Source organism: Aquarana catesbeiana, linkage group LG01 (genome assembly GCF_042186555.1).
Source record: "Aquarana catesbeiana isolate 2022-GZ linkage group LG01, ASM4218655v1, whole genome shotgun sequence".
Lineage (NCBI taxonomy): Eukaryota > Metazoa > Chordata > Amphibia > Anura > Ranidae > Aquarana > Aquarana catesbeiana.
In genome coordinates, this window is record NC_133324.1 from 599984916 (window position 1) to 600011391 (window position 26476).

A 26476-nucleotide genomic window follows, 5' to 3' on the forward strand; every position below is an offset into this window, starting at 1 on the left:
TTTGTGTCCAGGATGAGGGATCCACTTGCATGCGGAACAGATGCGTTGGTGACCCCGTGGGATCAGTTCTCACTGATTTATGCATTTCCCCCATTCAGTTGCTGCCACGACTTCTTTGCAGGATCAAGCTGGAAAGCGGTGTTAATTTAGTCGACTAAAACATTTTAGTCGACTAAAATGACTAAAACATTTTAGTCGACTAAATGAATACTATTTTAGTCAACTAAAATACGACTAAAACTAAAACAATTGAGATGACTAAAATACGACTAAAACTAAAAGCCATTTTAGTCAAGACTAAAATGAGGCTAAAACTAAAATGCCATTTTAGTCAAAAGACTATGACTAAAACTAAATTGCAATTACTGAAATGTACTGGAGATTTTAGTCGACTAAAACGTAGGACATTTCAGTCAACTAAATACGGCTAAAACTAAAACAATTGCAGAAGACTAAAATGGGACTAAAACTAAAATGCCATTTTAATCCTAAGACTAAAATTAACACTGCTGGAAAGAAAGCCAGTAATTCTGGTAGCCTCAGCGTGGCCCCGAAGGTCCTGGTATGCAGAAATCGTAAAGATGGCAGTGGAGGTTCCATGGTCCCTTCCACTACGGCCAGACCTGCTCTCACAGTGGCCGATATTCCATCCTACCTTACGAACTCTAAATGTAACGGCTTGGCTATTGAAACCCACATTCTGAAGAAACGTGGGCTTTCCAGGTCAGTTATCTCTACCTTGATTAATGCAAGAACTAGATATTAGTCTGGAGGGCTTATGTTTCCTCCACCCTCACCCTCGGAGGTATATCATAGGCAGAATTCTTGCCTTTCGACAATTAGGGGTAAAGATGAAGTTGGCCTTGAGTACTATTAAGGGCCAAGTCTCAGCTTTATCGGTCTTATTTCAAAGACCGCTTGCTACACTTTCTTTGGTCCGGGGTTTTATGCAAGGGGTGATGCGGCTTAATCCGCCAGTTAGATCACCTTTGAACCCTTGGGACTTGAACTTTTGTCAGTGTTACAAAAACAGCCATTTGAACCGATTCAGCATATTCCCTTAGTCCTTCTGACAAGGAAACTGGTGTTCTTGTTGCTATATCCTCAGCAAGGAGGGTTTTGGATTTGGCTGCTCTTTCTTGTAAAGAGCCATAATTGATTATTTATGAGGACAGAGTGGTGTTGCGCCCTCATCCAGATTTTTTTTGCCAAAAGTGGTCTCAGGTTTTCACCTGAACCAAGATATTGTCCTGCCATTGTTTTTTTCCAAAACCGTGTTCCAGGGAAGAGAAGTCACTACATTGTCTTGATGTGGTGAGAGCGGTCAAAGTCTATTTAAAGACAACTGCTCAGATTCGGAAGACTGATGTCTTATTTGTACTGCCAGAGGGTCCTAAGAAAGAACAGGCAGCGTCGAAATCCACTGTCACTAAGTGGATTCGGCAAGTTATAATTCAGGCTTATAATTTAAGGGGTAAGATTCCACCTTTTTAAGTCAAAGCGCACTCTACCAGGGCGGTTAGTGCTTCTTGGGCAGTGCGTCACCAGGCCTCCATGGCTCAGATCTGTAAGGCCGCAACTTGGTCTTCAGTACATACATTCACCAAGTTTTATCAGGTGAATGTAAGAAGGCATGAGGATATCGCCTTTGGGCGCAGTGTGCTGCAGGCAGCAGTATAGGCCCTCAAGTCTGGGGGTGCCCTACGGGTTGTGTCTCCCTCCCCTCAAATAGCATTGCTATGGGACATCCCACATAGTGATTACTATGGTGCTCTGTGTCCCGTGATGTATGATAAAGAAAATAGGATTTTTATAACAGCTTACCTGTAAAATCCTTTTCTTGGAGTACATCACGGGACACAGAGGTCCCTCCCCTCTTTCTGGGGTTTAGGTATATTGCTTTGCTACAAAAACTGAGGTACTCCTGGTAGGAGGAGGGGATATATAGGGAGTGAACTTCCTGTATTGGGTATACCAGTGTCCATCACCTTAGGGTGCCTATATACCAACATAGTGATTACTATGGTGCTCTGTGTCCCGTGATGTACTCCAAGAAAAGGATTTTACAGGTAAGCTGTAAAATCCTATTTTAGTTTTTAAATGGTAAATCAATTAATTTATCTCGACACATTGATATATTTGTTATTATGGGAAAAAAGGCTACCCTAAGTACACCAAATTTTTCTTAACTGTACAGTGCAAGACACAAGATCTTCAGTTTTAATCATGGGTTATATACAGCTACCTTCACACTGACAAAAAAAAGTTGCAGGGACAGCCGCTTTATAACCCCTACCAAAACCCAGCAAATCTTAGTCTTTCGCTAGTATCCTTGGGTGATGGACGCTGCACCTGACTCCTAAAGTACAGCACAGCAAACCCCGGATGCTTCCAGGGTTCCAGTAGCCTATAGTGCCTGACACAGAAACCTGCACCCTTCCCTCTCTGCAGCAAAGAAGGATGTGACCCATTTTGGGACACCTGGCACCACACATGGCAGATCATAAACACATAGACAAGGGTTGTTTATAGGGTCTCTTTCTGTCTCTCTTCTGTCTTGTCCAGTCTGTTCTGACCACTCACCCCAGTCTGATTCTCTGCCTTCTTCCCAGAACTCTGCTGCTCCCTCAGGCACACACCTCTCCTCTAGAGAGGAGTTGTCTGCCACCATTTTTTTTTTTTAATGGGCAGAATTTCAGTCCTATTGGAGGCCGCAGATCTCCTTCAGTCTCAACTCCTTAGTTGGTCTCTGACTTTACTCTTTATTTAATTCCTTTAATTCCTTTGTTAAGGCCTTTTGTGCAGGGTGTTGCACACATTGCTTCTCGTGTGCACACTATATACAGGTTAGCAGCTCAAAAAATTAGAATATCATCAAAAAGTTTCATTTATTTCAGTAATTCAATTAAAGTTAAACTTGTATATTTTATATTGATGCGTTAAACACAGAGTAATACATTTCAAGCATTTGTTTGTTTTATTTTTTAATGATTATGGCTTACAGCTAGTGAAAACCCAAAATTCAGTATCTCAGAAAATTAGAATATTGTATAAGACTTTTTTAAAAAAAGGATTTTAAATACAGAAATGTTGGCTTACTGAAAAGTAAGGCTATGTACAGTATAGTATGCACTATACCAATACTTGGTCAGGGCATGAATTACTGCATCAATGCGGTGTGGCATAGAGGCGATCAGCCCGTTGCAGTGCTAAGGTGTTATGGAAGCCCAGGTTGCTTTGATAGTGGCCTTCAGCTTGTCTGCATTGTTGGGTCTGGTGTTTCTCTGGTGTCCCTAAATCATCATTGATTGTGTAAACTTCACCCTGGACCTCATGCAACTTGGATTATGTGCTTCTCCACTCTTCCTCCAGACTCTGGGACCTTGATTTCCAAATGAAATTGTCATTTGCTGGTGTTGGTCCACTGTTTTATAAAGTCCAAAGTCAGCACAGCCCTCTACCAGGAAATTCGAGAGCACTTCATGCTTCCCTCTGCTGTCCAGCTTTATGGTGATTCTTATTTCATTTTCCAGTGGCACTTGGCACCTGCTCACACTGCCAAAAGTACCAATACCTGGTTTAATGATCCTGGTATCACTGTGCTTGATTGGACAGTAAACTTGCCTGACCTAAACCCCATAGAGAATCCCACCTTGATCATTTGCCCTTGTATGGGCGTAACTAATTTTTAATGAATATCTTGTAACGTAGTTTGTATGAATTCGTAGTAATTTCTTTGTACTCATCTATTTTGTTTATGACTAAACTATATCACTTTGATTCATGTGTTAGATCACGCACCTTCCATCCCCTTATTTCCACTCAGCCTCTTTCGGACCACCCCTGGTCAGTTTAGGCAGCAGGACACACATGATCGTCCTATACTAGTTACTATTCGAAACTACTACTATTTTACATTAATACCGCCTGCACGAGTGCAGGAGAAATGCTTTTTCTGTTTATACTTTTACTTGGCCAGTAAACTTGCCTGACCTAAACCCCATAGAGAATCTGTGGGGTATTGTCAAGAGAAAGATGAGAGACACCAGACCCAACAATGCAGATGAGCTAAAGGCTATCAAAGCAACCTGGGCTTCCATCACACCTCAGCAGTGCCACAGGCTGCGATTTGTTTGTTATATGCAACATCTTAACCTTATTGGAAAATACAGAACAAAAATCTTTCTGCATTGTTTTTCATGCTTTCTGAAGGCTTGCCTGTGTTTTTGATTCTCTGTTGCTAGACTTCAACACATTGCATCTGACAATATAAATAATCCTTCTCCCTTTATCCCCTAAGATACTTCTTATCAATCCTCACATCTTATGTCCGTAAAACGATCCCGGAATTGGAAATCGCTCTTCAAAAAGTACATGAACTCAGAGGTAAAAACTAAAGAATAAAGATCTAGTCATAATATTAAAGAATGTTTTTTTGTGTGTTTGTTTTAAAGTAGAATTCCGGGATAACCCAAACTACTCAAACTGTCCTACCCGCCTACCAACTATGGTTGCCTCATCATCCCTTTAATCCAGAACACATATTAATTACACAGGTTCTGTGGCTGATTAAGGTGGTAATTAAACTCACTTGGTGCCTTATCTGCATGAAATCAGCCTCAGAATCTGTGTAATTAATATGTGTCCTGGATTAAAGGGATGATGTGGCAACCCTACTACCAACACCTATGCTTACTAACCTGTGTAAGAAAGATGTGTATATTAACCTATTTTTAGGCCCCTCTGCTCCAGTCACGTGATGCCGTTCCCCCTGTCAGCTAGTGCTGCTGCAGGGGAGAGGAGGGAGTGCTGACAATGAATGGACCATTGAAACCAATGGGTGACATCAACTCGCCAGGTTTTATAGCTGCTGTCAGAGCTCCCTCTTCTCTCTACTGAAGCAGCCACTGCATCCCAGTTATCCCGGAATTCCACTTTAAAGTTAACCTATTGCAAAGATGTCACTTCAAATAGGTGCATTTCATGTGTTTATTTTGAAGACTGCATCACATAAGGCATAAGAAACCAACATTTCGGGGCTTCGCAGGGTCCCTTTTTGAAGACAACATAGTGACTATGTGAGTTCCCAGAACAATGGTTTCTTATGAGGAGAAATGCTCAATGAGTACACAGTGGACAAGAAAACCCTGACTAAGATTTAAACCCTTCCCCTCTATCTAAATTAAAGAAAAAGTTTGGGCTAGAGTTTGGATTGGAGTATAAGCCATACAGAAAGTGTATTTTTTTAAAGAAAATCCACAGACAGAACTTTGTCCATAGGCTTTCCATGAGGTAATACCATTGAAGCGCAAGAGAATGTATGGTCTGTATTTTTTTTTTTTCCTTTAAATCTTATATTTATTCATTTTCAAAGTAAGATAGCAATCAGTAAAGCTTAGAGGTGCACAGCAAGATGGTGCAGTTAATCCTGCACAGATGAAGTATTAATATACAGCATATGTATAATGACGACAGTAATTCAATATATCTCTCTGTATTTTAATTATTGCATACTGAGGGACACAGTAGACCTCCAGATGCCAATATGATGTTTGAAATAAAAATGTGTTTGTCTTTTTTGAGTTATGCTGTAAAAGGAATCTCCTCTTTTGTTTGTTTAGTGGAAGAGGTAGATTCTATGCTCTTTTTCTGCCCTAGGTTTTTATGAGAGAAGTAGGCTGCTGCTGTATTCTTCTTTCTCAAATTGCTAGATGTCTCATCTAGCAAGGTACTTTCTTACATGAGCCTAGGTTCACACTAGTGCAATCTCAGGTGCCGATCACATGCGATGGCTGAGCAATGCGGGCTCAGCCATACAGTTGTATGGCTGAATTCACATTGGATTCGCACAGAAAAAGGTGCAGGGACTTTTTCTTCCCGCACTGGAATCGGATCACATGGGTGTTCTCACCCATGCAATCTGATTCCACAGTTTTCACTGCAATCTGTGAAGTGTTCTGGGGGTGTCATTAACATTGTATTGACACCCACAGCGGCTGACAGAAGGCAGTGTGAACTGCCTGCGGGAGGGATGCGATGCGAGAACTGGCGCTGGAATCGCCCCGGTTCCTGCATCGCACAAGTGTGAACCTAGTTAAAAATAAGTTATACTAACCTCCTCTGTGTAATGGTTTTGCGCAGAGCAGCCTAGATCCTCCTCCCTCATCCCTCTTCGGCTCTCCTGGCTCCTCCCTCCTGTTGAGTGCCCCCACAGCAAGCAGCTTGCTATAGGGGCACCAAAGCCACAGCTCCCTGTGTCCATTCAGACACAGAGCTGCGGCCTGGCCCTGCCCCCTTTCTCGCCTTACACTCGCTGATTGACTTTGACAACAGCGGGAGCCAATGGCGCCGTGCTGCTGCCTCAGCCAATGAGGAGTGGAGTCCCGGGCAGCTGAGACACCCCTGCAACATCGTGGATCTAGATGGACCTCTGTTAAGTATTAGCGGGGCTGAGTGGGGGCTGCTGCACACAGAAGGCTTTTTATCTTCATCCATAGAATGCCTTAAGCTGAAAAACCTTCTACCTTTACAACCACTTTAACCACTTTAAGACCAGCCTCATTTTGGATTTTAGGTGTTTACATGTTTAAAACAGGTTTTTCTGCTAGAAAATTACTTAGAACCCCCAAACATTATATATGGTTTTTCTTCTAACACCCTAGAGAATACAATGGCGGTCATTGCAATACTTTTTTTTGCACCGTATTTGCGCAGCGGTCTTATAAGCGCACTTTTTTTGGAAAAATTCACTTTTTTGAATAAAAAAATAAAACAACAGTAAAGTTATCCCAATTTTTTTTTATATTGTGAAATATAATGTTACGCCAAGTAAAATGATACCCAACATGTCATGCTTGAAAATTGCGCCCGCTCGTGGAATAGCGTCAAACTTTTACCCTCAAAAATCTCCATAGGCGACGTTTAAAAAATTCTACAGGTTGCATATTTTGCGCTACAGAGGAGGTCTAGGGCTAGAATTATTGCTCTCACTCTACCGGTCGCGGCGATACCTCACATGTGTGGTTTGACCACCGTTTTCATATGCGGGCGCTACTCGCGTATGCGTTCGCTTCTGCGCGCGAGCTCATCGGGACAGGGGGGTTTTAAAAATTTTTTTTTTTATTATTTATTTTACAATATTTTATTTATTTTTACACTGTTTAAAAAAAAAAAAAAAAATTGTGTCACTTTTATTTCTATTACAAGGAATGTAAACATCCCTTGTAATAGAAAAAAGCATGGCAGGACCTCTTAAATATGAGATCTGGGGTCAAAAAGACCTCAGATCTCATATTTACACTAAAATGCAATTTAAAAAAAAAAAAAAGTCATTTAGAAAAATGACATTTGAAAAAATATGCCTTTAAGAGGCGTGGACGGAAGTGACGTTTTGACGTCGCTTCCGCCCAGCAGTGTCATGGAGACGAGTGAGCACCATCTTGGCCTCACTCGTCTCCAGACACACAACGGCACAGGACGCGATCGCATCCGCCGCTACCGACGGCTCCGGTAAGCGGCGGAGGGCACCGGATCGCGGCGGGAAGGGGGGGCCCCTCTCCCGCCACCGATAAAAGTGATCTCGCGGCGAATCCGCCGCAGGGACCACTTTTATCTGAAAGCCGGCCGCCGCACGAAAACGGGGATACCGGGGTTATGGCAGCTAGCTGCTGCCATAACAACGATGTACCCCTTCAAACTTAGGACGTACATAGTCGTGCGGCGGTCGGGAAGTGGTTAAAGAACAATGGTGAGGACAACTTCCTTCTCTATGCACACCAAAAAAAGTGAACAAATCCTTGACTGCATTCTTTCTGGAACAGCAACAGTCTTTCCTGGACTTGGCAAAGGAAATACCCCTTCTAGGAGCTCTGTGTCCCCTGGGTGGAATTTTAGCAAAGTCCCAACTTGCCGGAGCTCTATGTCCCCACTCTTGAAAATATCAACCCACCTGGCTGCTTGATGAACTGTCCCAGGACAAGGTACTGGGTAGTAGCTTGTTGGCACAGTCCCAGAAAAGCTTTCTGGATATTGCATTTGGCAGGTTTAAACATTTTCAGCCCTGGGGGTGTAGAAGTACTCACACTGTCCCTGGAAATCCTGCTGCTTCAGAAGAGACTACTGTTCAGGCCTCTTGCTGTCTAGGTGCTTCCATGCAAGCCAGGGTATCTCCTAGAAGAGACTGTAGGGTGTTGGAGACCCTCTGTCCTCCTTGCTCTCTCAGTTCCCAGCCTCAGCCCCTGGGTCCCCTCCCTTGCTGAACGACACAGCTTTCTCACTCCATCTTACACCCAACTACCTTTTGCTGTCCAGGCTCCACAATATTTATGGGCTGACCCAACCAGCCACCCTGGCCTCCTGTCTGGGGATTGACCAGATTCCTATAAATATGCAGATCAGGACCTCCTGGACTCCACCCGCTAGCTTCTTGAAACTTCTCCAAACTTTTAGAACCAGGGGGAGATACCAGAGGCCTGACCTGTAGAGCCCTGCAGCCTGACCTACAGTAACTCCAAACCAATTACCAGACTCGCACAACTACCATGAGTCAGAAGTAAATTTTCCTACTTTAGACTGAACACTAGAGGGTTCTACATAAGTCAGGATTAGTTTTGAAATACTTTTGTTGATCGTTTACTGCATGCTCAAACTGTGACCCTCCAACTGTTGCAGAACTACAAATACCATGAGGCATTGCAAGCCGCTGACAGTTACAAGCCCGGGCCCCAAAGACAGAGACATGATGGGACTTGAGGGCCACAGGTTGAGCACCTATGGTTTACATAATGAAGTATTTGATACCCCATATTTATTTTATAGAGAATCCATCATCTAATGAAGATGTCAGTGCAGAGGAAGCGCTAAAATACCTGCTATTTCTTGTGGATGTCAATGAGCTTTATGATCACTCCCTTGGAACATATGACTTTGATTTGGTCATTATGGTGGCAGAGAAATCGCAGAAGGTTGGTAACAAATTTTAGTTGTGTGTCCCCATTGCAAGTTTTTTCCTTTGCAAGCATATGAATATACAGAACTGTAGACCAATTTGCCCATGCAAGAAAAGTATATTGGAAAGTGAAACTGATGTTCTGAAAAATAACACAGCAGTCACGAATATCTGATACGGAGAGTCACCAAGCACTGCTGGTTCAATTTTTTGATAATTTCAATAATGACTAGTCAAGGACTAAAACCAACACATGTTTTTGCTTATCATTTGTTCTTTTCCGATGAAGCTCCAATAGTTTTTCTTCTCTTTGGATTTTTTCATAGGACCCTAAAGAGTATCTTCCTTTTCTAAACTCGCTGAAGAAGATGGAGTCTAATTACCAAAGATACACTATAGATAAGCATCTTAAAAGATACAAGAAAGCTCTGGGACACCTCAGCCAATGTGGTAGGATATTTATTTGTATTATCAGCCAAGATCTTCTCTGTGGTGGTGGTGGTGGGGGGGGGGCTTACCTCTGACAAAAATTGCAAAATTTCACTTTATTAGTCATGATGGAACCATTTCACCCATGTGTTATCAATTAATGTTGTGTTATCATCTCTTGAAAATTTTCATTTGGACTGGTATGACCAGTTTATAACGATGATAGTTGATTTAAAAAATGTTTCAAGCCAACTGATTATCCCTGCATAAACATCTCCAAAGCAATGTCGGAGACCACATACAAGCTTCAGGACCCTTCGAAAATTGTCTGCAGGGCATAAACATTTTATTATTGAATAGTCTACAGTAAAGAATGCTTTGTCCACTTTTTGGCATCTCTAAAGTAAAGATTTTTAAACTCAGGATAAGTTAAAGTAGCGCTACACCTAAAATGAAAAATTGTCCTAAATACGTATCCTGTTTTTCAGTAAGCAATCTATTATCTTTTTACATTTCTCATGTGTTTTGCATATTTACCTGTTTGCCTGTGCTGGTGTGAATGCATCATTTCCTGTGGAGGGCTGTCAATGATTTGATAGTGCTGCTTAATTCATAGCAGCTTGTCAACCCCTTTGATCTGCTTCTTCCCATTTTTCTGAGTGTTGCCACATTTATGCCACCACCCTATAGGCATTGCTAGCAGGAAAAAATGCTGACACCGCTTTCAGGCTTAAAGTGTTTACCATTACAGAAAAATTGTAAAGGTGAACTAACACGGAAACCCTCCCCACCCCCGGTCCCTGTTTTACCTACCTCCAGGGTTGCCAAGCTATCAATACAGCCGCTTCAGACATCCAGAAAATTTTAGATTCTCGCTCTTCTCCCTCTTTTCTGTCGGTGCTTTCAGGACAGACGAAATGGATTTTGGTCAGCGCAGTCTCATTGACTTTACGGCTTCTCCCCTTATAGCAGAACCCTCCCACTGCCCGTGAAGGAAGAAGCCTAAATAAGGTATTGGTGGCCACATGACGGCAGAATAAAACGCTTAACCACTTGATGTCCAGAAGATTTACCTCCCTTCATGACCAGGCCATTTTTTGAGATACGGCACTGCGTTACTTTAACTGACAGTTGCACGGTCGTGCGACGCTGTACTCAAATAAAACGCATGTCCTTTTTTCCCCACAAATAGAGCTTTCTTTTGGTGGTGTTTAATCACCTCTGCGTTTTTTTTTTATTTTTTGCACTATACACAAAAAAGGTAAAAGACAATAAAACAAGAAAAGCTAAAAGACAAAAAATTTTACTTTCTGCTATAAAACATATTCAATAAAAAACTAGAAGAAAAATTTTCTTTGTAAATTTAGGCCAATATGTGTTCTGCTACATATTTGTGGTAAAAAAAATCCCAATAAGCATATATTGATTGGTTTGCACAAAAGTTATAGTGTCTACAAGCTATGGGATAATTGTGTTTATTTTGATTTTTTTTTTTTTTTACTAGTAATGGCAGTGATCAGTGAGTTATAGCGGGACTGCGATGTTGTGGTGGACATTTGGACACTAACTGACACTTTTGACACATTTTGGGGACAGGTGACACCAATACAGTAATCAGTGCTAAAATAATATGCACTGACACTGTATCAATGACACAGGCTGGGAAGGGGTTAACAGGTGTAATCAAAGGGTTAATTGTGTGCCTAACCAGTGTTTTACTACGCTGTGGGAGGTGCTTTTACTGGGGGAAGAAATGGAACACAGGATCCTTGCCTTTCTCTCCTGTCAGAATTGCGCTCTGCCTTGTTTACATAGGCAGACCGCTGTTCTGACTCTGCAGGATGATCGCCTGGTGCCACTGGACATCGAGTCTGCGGTACCCGCCAATAGGCTCTGCCGTATGTAATCACAGCGGGAGTGAGTCGCCAGCGGCACGCATTTGCACGCCCCCTACCTGAAAATATACATGATCTGGCGCAGATGTGCTGCCATGTAGTAGTAAAACTGGTTAAACGATATTTAACAGCAAATTTGTTAAAAAAAAAAAATAAGCGATTGCTGCAAAGGGCTATTTTCTTTACTGTACCTACCACATCCTATTTTTCATTGTTTATTCCTGCCATCTACGTTAACCTTTTTAATATTTGCTTTTTAGGCCCAGAGCATTTTGTGGAATTTTTGAACTTGGTTAAAGATCAGAATCTATACACTGAAGCCTTGAAACTATATCCAGCTGGATCTACTGAATATAAGGTTGGTTAGTAACAGCATGGTACTGTATATCACAAAATATTCATCATTACTTTGAATCTCTGGATCATGTCTGGGATTGCCTACTCTTTTTTTTTTTATACTGTATCAAAATCGTTTTGATACTATAATGAAGGAAAACCATTATGAGAGAAATCTGTCAGCTGCCATTGATTTACATTTCTTTTCAGTACTTCCTTACCTGAAAGTATACAGATAAGGACGTGTTTTCTTTTTTTTTTTTTTTTTCCTGTAACTTTCTCAATAATTGTACTTGTTCAAAGAAAGTATATCACTGAAGCTAGAGCGCAAGTGTAATAGCATTTTCAGAAATAGGTAAACATTGGCAGTTCTGCTCCCCTCATGACCGGTTTACTTTAAAGTATATGGATGATTTTAGAAGAATAAGCATATTTAGTGTCACTTTGAGCTTAATCTTCCACACAACTTTCTTTGATTTACTGTATGCTCCACATCTGTGCTGTACTGCAAAATCCATAATGCACGTGTAACCGCATTTCTGTATGTTATTACTTTCTAAGAATTCCATGAATTGTGTTTTACAGTCTATCAATGATGCTTATGGGGATCATTTATTTTCAAAACATCAATATGAACAAGCTGGTCTCATCTTTGCTCGTTGTGGAAGTTTGGAGAAGGCTCTTGATGCTTTCGTTGCATGTAGTAGCTGGCAGCAGATACTGTGCATAGCTTCCCAGCTGCAGTACCCAGAGGAAAAAATGGCTTCCTTAGCTCGGAGTGTGGCAAGTGAGTTACCCCTTCTCTAATGGGAAAGTCTTTTAAGTAAATCTATGCTGAAAGTGTACTTAAACCTACATTCTCAATCACATATCACCATTTATTTGCTGCAGTTTAGTTTTTTTTTCAAAATACCTACCATTAGTAACTATATATTGAATACTTATGGGCTTGCTAAGATTCGAAAATACACAAACAGCTGTTTTCATGTGAAAATTTATAGATGTGGGGAAATTCACTAATAAAATGATGTGGAAACCATGATGAACCAAATGTGGAAGGTGCCTGCAATCACATAGCAACACCGTGTGAACGCTTATCAAAACTTTATCAAAAACGTGGAAGTTTGTATAGCACATATCATATAACCACGTGCTGACTGCCCTATAGCAGATTTACTGCTCTAGGGTGGATGTTCTGTGCAGAATCACGTATATATACTTGATTCTGCACCTCCGCATAGGGGGCGCGCGTGCCGCTTCTGTTGTGGTCACAGCAAAAGCCGATCAACGGGTGCTGGCCAATGGATGTCCACAGCACCCACTGATTGCAGAGGAGACACACTGGACAGAGCTCTGCCTATATAAACAGTGCAGAGCTCCATCCTCTCTGCAGGGGTGTGCTGGATTTTGTTGCCTTGCAAAGCAGGGAATAAAATCCAGTACATCCCTTAGTAAAAGCAGCACACTCTGTACACAAAAACACTGATTGGCACACATTTAACCCTTTGATCGCCCTATATGTTTAATGATGAGCTCAGACGTGTTCGCAACTCCATGTGCCCACGCCCGCCAGAAAGCTGACACTCCGTACTGCTAATCATAGGCAGACATTTTCCGATCTGTGGCTGCATAGATTGGGAAATATCTCATTACTTGTGATTAGCGCTGTGGTGTGTCAGCTTCCTGGCCGGCATGGGGAGTTGCGAACACGCCTGAGCTCATCCGTATGTTTAACCCCTTCCCAGCCAGTGTCATTACTACAGTGACTGTGTATATTTTTAGCACTAATCACTGTATTAGTGTCACTGGTTCCCACAAAGTGTCAATTAGTGTCAGATTGTTAACAGCAATATCGCAGTCCTGCTATAAGTCGCTGATCGCTACCATAACTAGTATAAAAAAAAAAAATCTATAAAAATTCCAGTATGTATACCATAGGAGGGTTTGGGACTTTGAATGAGTCACATGAAAGCAACCAACAAAAATAGTAAACATCATGACATTTATTCAGCAGTACATATCTCGTGGTATAACACCTTGTACGTACAGACGTAAAAAACTATTTCACGTACATACAAATGTTACATAATAATTCTATATACAGAGATATTGGCAGTTTAAAATATTGAAAACCAATCTTGCTTCATACTATGGTATGGCCATTAAAAACAAAAATTGCATGGTAGGATCTAAAGTAAAATTTCAATAAAATGTATACACCGTATCTTGAAAACATATATGCATCTGGAATTTCTCTACGCATTTTGTGGACCTATTCCACTTCCTCAGGAGTGAATGCATAAAATGTGTCTGCAAAAGATATAAAAAGAGACCAGTATAGTCATTATTGGGGTCTAGTGAAAAGGAACAACACAGGGGGATAAGAGTGGAAAAAAGTCCATCCCTATGAAACTTGCATATAGATTTGCTCTAGGTCCTACTATACGGTACTGAAGGCCAAGGGTGTCTGTCCCGGGAGCTGTGGTGGTGAGGGCCCACAGGAGAGTCGGACACATACAGTGTTGTCCCAGGAGACTGGGAATTTCAATGCTGGAATCACTAATGGCACACAGCATGTGCATTCAACGTGTCTAGAAGGTTATTAAAAATATGCATAATATAGCTGTGTGTGAATAAGTGATGCTGCTGCCATAAGTGAAGTGAATCAATGATGATGAAAAACTTGAAACAAAAAGGAGGCGAGTGTAAATAAAAAGGCAATTGAGTGAAACATAGACCTGGTGTGAAATGGAGGATGAAAGTGGCGATGGAGTATTTGCTTGGAACCCACCATGCATTTGCCCTGGAGGGAGGACAAAGAAAAAGGCAGGGAATAGCGATGAAAGTATTGCATGGAAATCACCATGCAGGTTCCCAAAATGGGAACGAGCATTGAACAGCCTAAAGATAAATATGTGACTAGGAAGAACCACTAATAAGTGAGCAGGCCCTGGATGGTTACCTTGTAAGTCCCCATGGGATCATCGTCCACATATGTTGTGTGATGGGCCCAGAAAAACAGCCAGCAGGATAAACCAACCTCCATAGGGAAACTGTATGCGTCTGGCGCAGCCCGGGGCCCCACCCCCAGCATCACGTTGGCGTGACAAGTACGGAGAGGCGTCCTCGCCAGAGCGGCCGCCGCCCGCAATTTGGCGCCAGACACCTCTCCCATGAATCAGCCAATAGGATGGAGATGCCGCCCTGTCACCATGACGTCGGACCGACGCCATGCGTGGTAAGCGTGGCGCCAATGCGCAACGGCACAGGTGCACTTACCCCATCTATGGTGGGCAGCGCTTCTCCCGGGCTTCACCGGCAGCTTCCCCTTTGCCTGCTCTCCACAGGCATTGTGGCGGCTTCTGTTTCCCCCTCCTCTGTGGCGGCCAAGTGGAACTCTTCTCTTTTCGGTCATTTGGAAAACAGGTCTCAGACCTGCTTCTGATTGGCCGAATTGACCGATTCACTGTTGTAAATGAGGGCCCACATAATGCTCTGCGCCATGAGCCCACTCTATTTTGAAGCCTATTAGAGCCTCTGGCTCTAATCAGGTGCTTCAAAAAAAAAAAAAACACCCCCCGTCGCTGAAATTCATGCACCTGGTTTCCTGAAAGGGGCTGGACGCATGAATAGTGGGTGGCGGCGGTGAATAGAGGGGGTGGCGCTCGGGCGCCCCAATGGATGGGCCGCCACTGCATGATAGTATGTTATATGGTCGTGATTATCTAAACTGATAAAGACACAGGTGGGTTCTGCTAACTGAAAAGAAAAACCAAAAAAAACATGAATAAATAGTGGGATGCATAGCAGCAATACATGTGCCTCCATCCCTTTTAGGCCCCATGCACACGAGACGCCGGTGCAAACTCTGCTGAAAGCATGTTTTTAAAAGCTGAAACCGACGTTTAGAAACGCCCGTTTTACCGCGTTTGCATGCCGCGTTTGCATCTAGAAGCGTTTAGTTAAGATAACATCAAGACCCTCCCCAAGCTCAAAAAACAGTATTATATAACTCTTTCAGCCATTTTGTGAGACCAGAGTGAGTAGCAACAGTGTACTTATTTAGCATGTCACTTGCCACGTCACCTGCCACTAGTTGCGGATTGTCATTTGCCACGTCACCTGCCACAAGTTGGGGATTGTCATTTGCTACGTCACCTGCCACAAGTTGTGGATTGTCTACTTGCCACGTCACCTGCCACAAGTTGTGGCTTGTCTACTTGCCACGTCACCTGCCACAAGTTGTGGATTGTCCACTTGCCACGTCACCTGCCACGTCACTTGCCACATCACCTGCCACAAGTTGGATTGTCATTTGCCACGTCACCTGCCACAAGTTGGATTGTCATTTGCCACGTCACCTGCCACAAGTTGGGGATTGTCATTTGCCACGTCACCTGCCACAAGTTGGGGATTGTCATTTGCCACGTCACCTGCCACAAGTTGGGGATTGTCATTTGCCACGTCACCTGCCACAAGTTGGGGATTGTCATTTGCCACGTCACCTGCCACAAGTTGGGGATTGTCATTTGCTATGTCACCTGCCACAAGTTGTGGATTGTCTACTTGCCACGTCACCTGCCACATCACTTGCCACGTCACCTGCCACAAGTTGGATTGTCATTTGCCACGTCACCTGCCACAAGTTGTGGATTGTCCACTTGCCACGTCACCTGCCACAAGTTGCTTGTTCAAATCTAACGACATATGGGTCAAATTCCAATTATACTTCGGATAACAGCAATGCTAGTGGTGTATTGGATTGGATCAAGGGCTCATTAGGGTATATAAATGGTCTATGAATCATTGCAAGCTATTACAATTGTTTAAAATGTATTTTTTTAATGATTTTTCATCATTTGCCATCATTTTTGAGATTTTTAATGTAAAAAAAATAGGGCACCTTTAAAAACGCTTATAAACGCAAACGCGGCTAAACGCGGTACTGGCGTTTAGCCGCGTTTGGCGTCTGAAACATGGAAAACTTATGCATCCGAACCCATTTTTTTGCTTCTGGAAAAACGAGGTTAAACGCAACTGCCTAAAAATGCTAAAAAACGAGACTGTTTACATGGACACACAGGATAACATTGGATGAGTTCAGGGGCAGTTGAAAAAAAGTGTCCAACTGCCTATGAACGCGCATTTAACAGCGTCTCGTGTGCATGGGGCCTTAGGCCCCATATACACTGCTGCTGTTAAACGGACATATATACAGTGTGTGTGTGTGTATATGTAATAAGTAAATATATATATATATATATATATATATATATATAATTTTTTTTTTTTTTTTTTGGTTTTGTTATAGCACAAAAAAAAGAAAACATAGTTGTGATCAAATGCCACCAAAACAAAGCTCTATTTGTGGGGAAAAAAATTTCATGTATGTACAGCGTTACATGACCACACAAATGTCAGTTAAAGTAAACACAGTCCTGTATAGCAACAAATGGCCTAGTCCTGAAGGGGGGTAAATCTTCTGGAGGTCAAGTGGATAAAGTAGTTTACTGTATATGGTCCTGTATATAATTTAGTGCTTTTGTTGTTTCCATCCAGGCAAACTGGTAGAGCAGCGGAAGCATGAAAATGCAGCATTACTTCTGGAACAGTATGCTGAGGTATAGTCTCTTTTTAATTATGTTGTTATTTTGGACAAAAGAATAAATGTTTCTCCTATAACCAGCATTGAAAAGGTGTGAAAATATACAGGACATGGGATATACAACAGTATATAAAATTAATTTACGGTGATTTTGTGGTTTTGCAAGGTAATAATAATAGATGTTTGGGAATTTTTTATATATGTTATATGGTGGGGATCATTTATGACTTCTATTTGCAAAATGTATTTCTTTTGAAAGCCAGTTGGATTTGTCTATTAGGGATGGGGAAATGGTTCGGCCCGAGCATAAGTTCCGGCCCGAACTTTGGTTGTTCGGACGTTCAGTGAACACCGAACAATATGCGAAAATATGGGAATATGGGAAAATTCGAAAGCCATGGGACACTAACATGAAAAATCCAAAGTGCTCATTTTAAAGGCTTATATGCATGGTATTGTCATAAAAATTGTTTGGGGACCTGGGTCCTGCCCCAGGGGACATGTATCAATGCAAAAAGAAGCTTTAAAAACGGCCGTTTTTTCAGGAGCATTGATTTTAATAATGCTTAACGTGAAATAATAAAAATGGAATGTTCCTTTAAATATTGTGCCTGGGGGGTGTCTAAAGTATGTCGGGTCTCGGCAATTTAGATAAAACTCATTGAAAAAAATGGCATGGGCCCCCCCCCAGTCCATTATCAGGCCCTTCAGGTCTGGTATGAATATTAAGGGGAACCCTGAACCAACATTTTTTTTAAAAATTGTGTGGGGGTCCCGCAAAATCCATACCAGGCCCTTCAGGTCTGGTATGGAAATTAAGGGGAACCCTGCGCCAAATTTTTAAAAAAATGGCGTAGGGGTCCCCCCCAAAATCCATACCACACCCTTGAGGTCTGGTATGGATTTTAAGGGGAACCCTGTGCCAAAATGATAAAAAAAACTGAGAGGGGTCCCCCCAAAATCCATACCAGACCCTTATCCGAGCACGCAACCTGGCAGGTCGCAGGAAAAGAGGGGGGGATGAGAGAGCGCCCCCCCCACCTGAACCATACCAGGCCACATGCCCTCAGCATGGGGAGGCTGCTTTGGAGTAGCCCCCCGCCCGCATACCCCCACAACCACCGGGCAAGGGTAACATGGGGACAAGGTGCTTTGGGGGGCTACTCCAAAGCACCCTCCCCATGTTGAGGGCATGTGGCCTGGTACGGTTCAGGAGGGGGGGTGCTCTCTCGTCCACCCCCTCTTTTCCTGCGGCCTGTCAGGTTGCGTGCTTGGCTAAGGGTCTGGTGTGGATTTTGGGGGAGACCCCTATGCCATTTTTTTTTTCTAAATTTGGCAAAGGATTCCCCTTAATTTCCATTCTAGACCTGAAGGCCTGGTATGGATTTTGGGGGGGACCCCCCCCCCCCCCCCCCCCCACACACACATTTTTTTTTTTTTTTTTTTACAATTTTGGTACGGGGTTCCCCTTAATATTCATACCAGACCCAAAGGGCCTGGTAATGGACTGGGGGGGGGATGAGTTTTATCTATATTGCAGAGACCCGACAATTCATTACAGCCGCGATCAGTTTTAAATGTCTTTTATCCCTTTAGAAATGTCATTTTGCTGCGGTACTATTCTAAACATGGGAAAACTGCGCCACTCTACAGGCATACTATAGGAAGGAATATTTAATTTTTATTGTTTCACTTTAAGCATTAATAAAATCACTGCTCCCGAAAAACGTCCATTTTTAAAACTTTTTTTTGCATTGATGTCCCCTGGGGCAGGACCCAGGTCCCCAAACACTTTTTATGACAATAACTTGCATATAAGTCTTTAAAATTAGCACTTTTTTGATTTTTCGTGTTTGCGTCCCATAGACTTTAACGGTGTTCGCCTGAATTTTTTGCCTGTTCGCATGTTCTGATGCGAACCGAACCGGGGGGGTGTTCGGCTCATCCTTTTTGTCTAGGTGGGTGATAATAGATACAGTTCTTGATATAATGTTCCCTTTCATTTAGCTGTTTAGGAAGCTTTAGGGCCTGTGTTGAAGGGCTTTGGGGTTGTTGCGTTGATGAAATTTGATTGAGATGCAGCTGTATTTGACTTGCAGTCGACCTCCTTCTCACCTGCAGTCGACCTGCTTCATGAGGGTTTTGCACTCCAATAGGTTTGTAAAGGAATACAAACCCTGCCTGATGTGAAAAAAAACCATCAACAAAGGCAGTTACTGTGTGTACATATAATTCAGTTTACCCAATGCTTTTTTAGCTAAAAAAAAACAAAAACCAAAAAAAAAACAGTGTACATTAAGAGGTTTCACAAGCTTTCCTTTTTTTTTTTTTTTCTTTCTTTTATAAGAACAGTGCAATAGTTGCTGCTTTCTGTTAATAATGCTCTATTTATTTCAGGATTATGAAGAAGCAATTCTATTGCTGTTGGAAGGAGCCTTCTGGGATGAAGCCTTGCGACTGGTAGGAATGTTTAAAAAGATGAATTGTTGACGTTATATAAGGCCGGCCATAGACAGAGCAAGTTTATTTCCTACAATAATCACATGTAAAATCCGACAGGTTGGTTGTACCCAAGTTGATTGATCAACTTGGGTACATTCAGCCTGGCCATACATGTTTCGAATCTCAGCCGCTTCCTGCTGAACCGGCCAAGATTCTAACTGCCTATGGCTGTCTTAAATGCCTGTAATAAATAATTAAATTACTACTCTGCTGCCTTGTTGGCTTCATTGACTCAGGTATATAATTCGATTCTGAGAACCAAATAGGACATCAACAAGTGATGTATTGTCTTTTATATTATACATATCTGCCAGTATCCAGATGTGCAGTATTCTTAAAACTTTTTTTATTGTAAGGGCTCGTTAAGGCTACTTTCACACTGGGGTGGTGCTGGCGTTGGCATTAAAGCGCTGCTTGTATTAACGGCGCTTTACCGCTGTTATAGCGGCACTTTAGCCCCGCTTTGCGGGCGGTAGCAGGGCGCTTTTAACCCCCCAAGAAGGGGTTAAAAGTGCTATGATGCGGCGCTTCCAAATCGCTTTTCAGGCGCTTTGGAAGGAGTGTCCATTCATTCCAATGGGCAGGGGCGATTTGGGAGCGGTGTATACACCACCCCAAAGATGCTGCTTGCAGGACTTTTTTTCCCGTCCTGCAAGCGCACTGCCCCGGTGTGAAAGCCCTTAGGCTTGAGAGTCAGTTTTCAGGTGCTTTACAAGCGCTATTTTTAGTGCTAAAACACCTGAAAATTGCCACAGTGTGAAAGTGGTCTTGCTCTTCCTTCAAAATGTGGAATTGGACACACTTTTTTTAAAGCACTCTGAATGCCAATCAAAGCACCTGTCCCTAAATAAAGTGGTGACCTTACAGTCCTCTTCACACGTTGTGTTTGCTTCAAATATTATACCCCATGTCCCTTTCCTGGTACTTCACAGCGTCTCCAAAGCCTCCATAGAAGTCTATTTTATTTTTTTATTGGGGGGGGGTTGTTTTTTTGGTTGAACTAGATGGACTTGTGTCTTTTTTTTTTTTAATTTTTTTTTTTTCAACCTAACTATGGAACTATGAATCCAAAACTAATATTGAGGTTAAAACATGCTGTGAAAAAACAAAAAACAAAGGTGGGACCCTGACCCCTCATAGTTTCTGCTTTAGGTATATTAGGGTTTGATTCCCTCCATGGGCATTTACAAGTTGGTGCAAAGCTGACTTTATAAAGTGACAAAGTCATGCATCTCTGTGCAATTTATGCATATTTTTTCCCAAGTTAATTCTAAGTGGAATGAATTCTGTTAGGCACATGCTATTGTGTGCCTAGACAACCAACATTAAAGCAGAACTACACTGCATCTGAGCACCACAAACTAAAAACACTATTAACTTTTTAGTATTCAAAGCATACTAACCCATCCATGCATGATTCCATGCTTTATTTTGATGAGAAATCACTTTGAAAAACACCCCCTAGATGGCTGTGGCCATCTTGAGTAAGGGCAGATGATTCATGTAGCATTTATTTCCTGGAATCCATCTGCTCTTAGCTCAAGCATGCATGCAGAAGGGTGTGTTAGCTGAGAAAGCCCCTTCTCTTCTCCTAAAGAGACCTGGGATGTATGACATCATTTGCCTATGCATGGAAAACAGGAAGTAACTGAAGAAATGTGAAAAAAAGTAAATATGATATACTTTCCTATCTATTTACTAATGCTAGCAGTATACGGATTAAAAATGGTCACTGTTGATTGAGAGAATGAAGTTCTGCTTTAAACTGTGTGGTAAAAGGAGTTCTTTGTAAAACAAGGGCATTGCAGAAACTAAAGGTTAAACTAGATAATGTGACTTTTTTTATTTTTTAACCCTTAGATACACAAATATAAACGTCTCGATATAATAGAAACAAACGTGAAGCCTGCAATAACTGAAGGTAAATGCATTCTATGGATAATACATACCTGAGCATCATTTAGCAGTTTCATTTTTAAAAAAATAGTCTTTGCCTAGTTTTTTTTTTTTTTTATCTGTTCCAATAGTTTTTATTACATTTTCAAAACAGCATACAGAACATTATGCCCAGATATTCATCAGAAAATTGTTGAAACAAGGATTCTATATACAATATGATCAGTGGTGGCCCTTATCAAATACATATTAACAAAACATAGTAAGAAAAGTGGTATTTTGGCAAGAGAGACATCCTTGTCCCCTGATAGCATCTTACAAAATCATAATTTCCCCTCTCCCCTCCCCCTCCCCTCCCTCCATCATCATGGTATAACCGACCTAACGCCTAAAAAAATGAGGGAGCAGGGAGAAAAAAAAGGGAACGAAGAAATTGAGTAGAACAGATTGGGATGGGTCCCCCCGACCCTGGCCCCTCATCACAAATAACCCAGCATTCAGGGAGCTTAGAGATAAGCAATCCAGGGATTCCACACCTTCTCAAACATGGCTTACTTATCTCGTCTTATACTGGCCAGTTTTTCATCGATCATAATCCAGGACACCTTGTGTTTTACCAAGGTAACGTTGATTACAGGCGATTTCCATGCATGTGCTATAGTTATTTTAGCCGCTAGGAGAATGAAAAATATGAGAGATCGTCTGGGGATCTCCTCCGACAGGTCAGTAAACAACCCCGCTTTGGCTTCTCTAGGTATATTTTGTCCTGTCACTGAGTAGATCAGGTTGAATATTCTGATTCAAAAATGTTGGACCTTCGGGCAAGACCACCAGACATGATACATATCTCCTTCCTGTCCGCACCCCTGAAAGCAAAGGGGTAAAGTACCAGGGTATAGTTTTGCTAGCCTTGAAGGGACAAGGTACCAATGCACTAGCACCTTAAAGTTTGCCTCTACCAATGATGTGTTGAGTATGCCTTTGTGCACCATGGTTGACCATTTTGTCCATACCTCCTCTTCCAGTATTTCCCTTAGGTCTAATTCCCAAGTCGTTTGGTAGGAAGGTTTGTTACCCGGATTATTGAATAGGGTATATAACTCTGTTATCCCTCCCCGTGATTCAGGTCCTTGTAAGCAACGGTTTTCAAAAAGGGTCCTAGTGGTTATATCCACCTGGTCTTTCAAAAAGGTTCTCATGAAACAGATAATTTGGTACAGGCGATAAGTCTCTGTGGGGAGCATTTGTAAGGTTTCCTTAAAATATTCAAGTCGTCTTATCCCTTTTATTATCTATAAAGTGAGCAATTCTGTAAAGACCCTTGTTGATCCACCATGTAAATTGGGTGATCTGTTGGCCCGGTAGGAATTGAGGGTTGTTGAACAGTGGGACTGCTGACAGATGGGGGTTTTTAACCACTTCCCGACCGCCGCACGACTATGCACGTCCTAAGTTTGAACGGGGATATCGTTGTTATGGCAGCAGATAGCTGCCATAACCCCGGTATCCCCGTTTTCGTGCAGCGGCCGGCTTTCAGATAAAAGTGGTCCCTGCGGCGGATTTGCCGCGAGATCACTTTTATCGGTGGCGGGAGAGGGCCCCCCCCCCTCACGCCGCGATCCGGTGCCCTCCGCCGCTTACCGGAGCCGTCGGTAGCGGCGGAGGCGATTGCGTCCTGTGCCGTGGTGTGTCTGGAGACGAGTGAGGCCAAGATGGCGCTCACTCGTCTCCATGACACTGCTGGGCGGAAGCGACGTCAAAACGTCACTTCCGTCCACGCCTCTTAAAGGCATATTTTTTCAAATGTCATTTTTCTAAATGACTTTTTTTTTTTTTTTTTTTTTTTTATTGCATTTTAGTGTAAATATGAGATCTGAGGTCTTTTTGACCCCAGATCTCATATTTAAGAGGTCCTGCCATGCTTTTTTCTATTACAAGGGATGTTTACATTCCTTGTAATAGGAATAAAAGTGACACAATTTTTTCTTTCTCGAACATCACGGGACACAGAGCCACAGTAATTACTGATGGGTTATATAGGTATCACTGGTGATTGGACACTGGCACACCCTATCAGGAAGTTCAACCCCCTATATAATCCCTCCCCCTTGCAGGGATACCTCAGTTTTTACACCAGTGTCTTAGGTGATGGACGTGTAAAGATGTCCTGTGCTGAGCTCCAAAGGGAATATCCTAAGATCCTATACTGGGGCAAGCCAGGCGAACCGGATCCATTCAAAGTGTCTTTTCATGGCCGAATTGAATGGTACCCGGGCCTCGTGTCCGAAGAAACGAGGTTTTACCCGTAATGCTTCTCTTTTTAGAGAGCTGGACCCCGCAGATCAGAAAATGGCTTTAAACTTCCTAATTTCTGGCGAGGTGCTTTACGGTCCCAGAACTGTTGGATACCCCTACTGATGGGGGCCCCAGTCTCTGACGGTTTTTTCAAACGGAGCCCACCGTGAGAGGTGAAGATTGGGTCTGTGTAAACAGCACCCTGCGGCTGGATAAGGTAAGAGGAGATTCCACAGAATTTTTGAGTTCTAGTGGCTTTTCTCCTTTAAGGTAAATGCATGCTATGCCTATTGTGACCACCGGGGGCTGCCAAGAGCACAAACCTACACATGCTGACTCTGTCTCAGGTGTTGTAATCGCTGTTTATGTCCCAGCGTCTCAAGCAGGCTGCAAACAGGTAAGGTGGAAAGGGGGATTTCTCATGTTTGAATGTTCCCCCCCCAGGCTAGAGAGGGGCCACAGGGGTCTAGAAAGTGGTTATACCACCCGGGCTCTGTGGCCTAATGGCCACCATCTCTCAAGATAGCCGTTCAGGCAGATCTTGTTACCAGCCTCCCTCCCCCCCCCTCATCCCCAGCCTTTCTCCGGAAGCATGACAGGAGAGTCGGCAGCGCGGGAAGCGCTCGTTTTTTTCAAAACTCGAGGGGGGGGGGTGGTAGAGGAGGGGGCGGGACGTCAGCACAGGTGCTTAGACTCCCACTCAGGCCAGCTGCAGGCTATTAGAGGCACTCTGTACAGGTGCACTCAGCCTTCTGAGAGACACAGAGCTGACGGTCGCATGTAAGGTGGGACACAGGCATTCTCCTAGGCAGCATTTACTAACACCAGACTGAGCATTGGGTAGCAAGGCTTTTAGCCAGACTACATCGCTCAGCGGGCAGTGTTCATTTGTATACCTCACACCTTGTTGCTTTGCACTATGGGTAGAAGAGGTTCAAGCACCCCAGGAACCAGAGACACTAGGGGATCTCGTTCAGGTTCTGAGGGCCCCCTGTCGGCAGCATCCTCCCCCCCTAAAGATGGGCCAGGGACGGCTAGCCAGGGAGAGCCATCAGGGTCAGGGGCTACACCTGCTTCTGGCACTTCAGCCCCTGTATATATCACACAAGAGGTTTTTTCCTCAACCATTAATGGTCTAGAGGAAAGCCGTGATTACGTCTTCACTCAGTGGAAGAAAACGCACTAGGCTTTCCTCTGTTCCCCAAGACCCTCAGACAGAGGAGCTCTGGGATAAAGGAGATGAATCCCTTTCAGAGGATCGGGATGGGATGGATGATTCCTCTTCGGAGGATTCAGGTGGAGAGGGACCCTCTGCGACTTCCCAAGAGGAGAAAGTCTTAGTGCAGATCCTCACTGGATTGGTCCGCTCCACATTTAAGTTGCCCATACCTGAAACTGCTAAAGAATCCTCTTCTGCTTTGGGGTCACTGAAACCTTTCCAAGCAGCACATGCTTTTCCTGTTCATACTTTACTTGAAAAGCTTATTTATTCTGAGTGGGATCACCCAGACAAACGTTTTTTTCCGCCGAGAAAGTTTTCAACACTTTATCCGATGGAAGAAAAGTTTATTAAAATGTGGGGAATACCGGCTATTGATGCCGCCATTTCCTCTGTAAATAATAGCCTGACTTGTCCTGTAGACAATGCTCAGATGCTCAGGGATCCTGTAGATAAAAGGATGGAATCCCTATTGAAGGATGTTTTCTCCTTAGCAGGATCAGTGGCCCAACCTGCAGTAGCAGCGATTGGAGTCTGTCAATACTTAAGAGACCATGTTAAGCAGGTCATCAAAGTATTACCTGAACAGCAGGCCCAGGGGTTTGCTAACCTTCCAGCGGCCTTATGCTTTGTGGTTGACGCCATTAGAGATTCTATCGTGCAAACCTCCCGTCTTTCACTGGGGTTGGTGCATATACGTAGAATCCTATGGTTGAAAAATTGGTCAGCCGAAGCACCATGTAAGAAGCTACTGGCTGGGTTTCCATTTCGTGGTGCAAGGTTGTTTGGAGAGGACTTGGATAACTATATCAAGAGAATCTCTTGTGGGAAAAGCACTCTCTTACCTGTCAAGAAGAAGAGTAAGCGTCCCTCTTTCAAACGGACTCTTTCCCCAGCGCCGGGGGCTTCAGCCTCCAGGCAGTCTCGACGGCCGCCTCCATCGGGGTCCAGAGACTAGAGTCAACCCCAGGGACAAAAGAAGTCCTGGGGAAAGAAGCCTACTAGGCAAAACACTAAGACCTCTGCATGAGGGCGCGCCCCCGCTCACTCGAGTGGGGGGAAGACTGCGACAGTTCTCAGAGCTCTGGCAGGAGGACTTCCAGGACAGATGGGTAATCTCCACGGTAACCTTAGGGTACAAGCTGGAGTTTCAGGAATTCCCCTCTCCTCGGTTCCTCAGATCAAATGTTCCCAGAGACCCAGAGAAGAAGCAGTCGCTCCTTCTAGCGTTAGAGCGACTTTTGTCGCAGGAGGTCATTATGATAGTTCCCGCAAAGGACCAGGGATTGGGCTTCTATTCCAACCTTTTTACGGTCCAAAAGCCAAATGGGGATGTCAGGCCCATTCTGGAC

General features: G+C 43.2%; 1 protein-coding gene across 2 annotated transcripts in view; it reads left to right on the plus strand.

Moving 5' to 3' along the window:
* Nucleotides 1–26476, plus strand: part of ELP1 (elongator acetyltransferase complex subunit 1) — a 156875-nt gene that overhangs the window by 108618 nt on the left and 21781 nt on the right. For both annotated transcript variants that reach the window (XM_073598677.1, XM_073598669.1), the window contains 8 exons: nucleotides 4301–4386; nucleotides 8818–8963; nucleotides 9274–9397; nucleotides 11532–11629; nucleotides 12193–12394; nucleotides 17167–17228; nucleotides 19610–19672; nucleotides 21575–21635. In XM_073598677.1, coding sequence (XP_073454778.1) covers nucleotides 4301–4386; nucleotides 8818–8963; nucleotides 9274–9397; nucleotides 11532–11629; nucleotides 12193–12394; nucleotides 17167–17228; nucleotides 19610–19672; nucleotides 21575–21635 — 842 coding nt within the window. The remainder of the gene's footprint in view (nucleotides 1–4300; nucleotides 4387–8817; nucleotides 8964–9273; nucleotides 9398–11531; nucleotides 11630–12192; nucleotides 12395–17166; nucleotides 17229–19609; nucleotides 19673–21574; nucleotides 21636–26476) is intronic.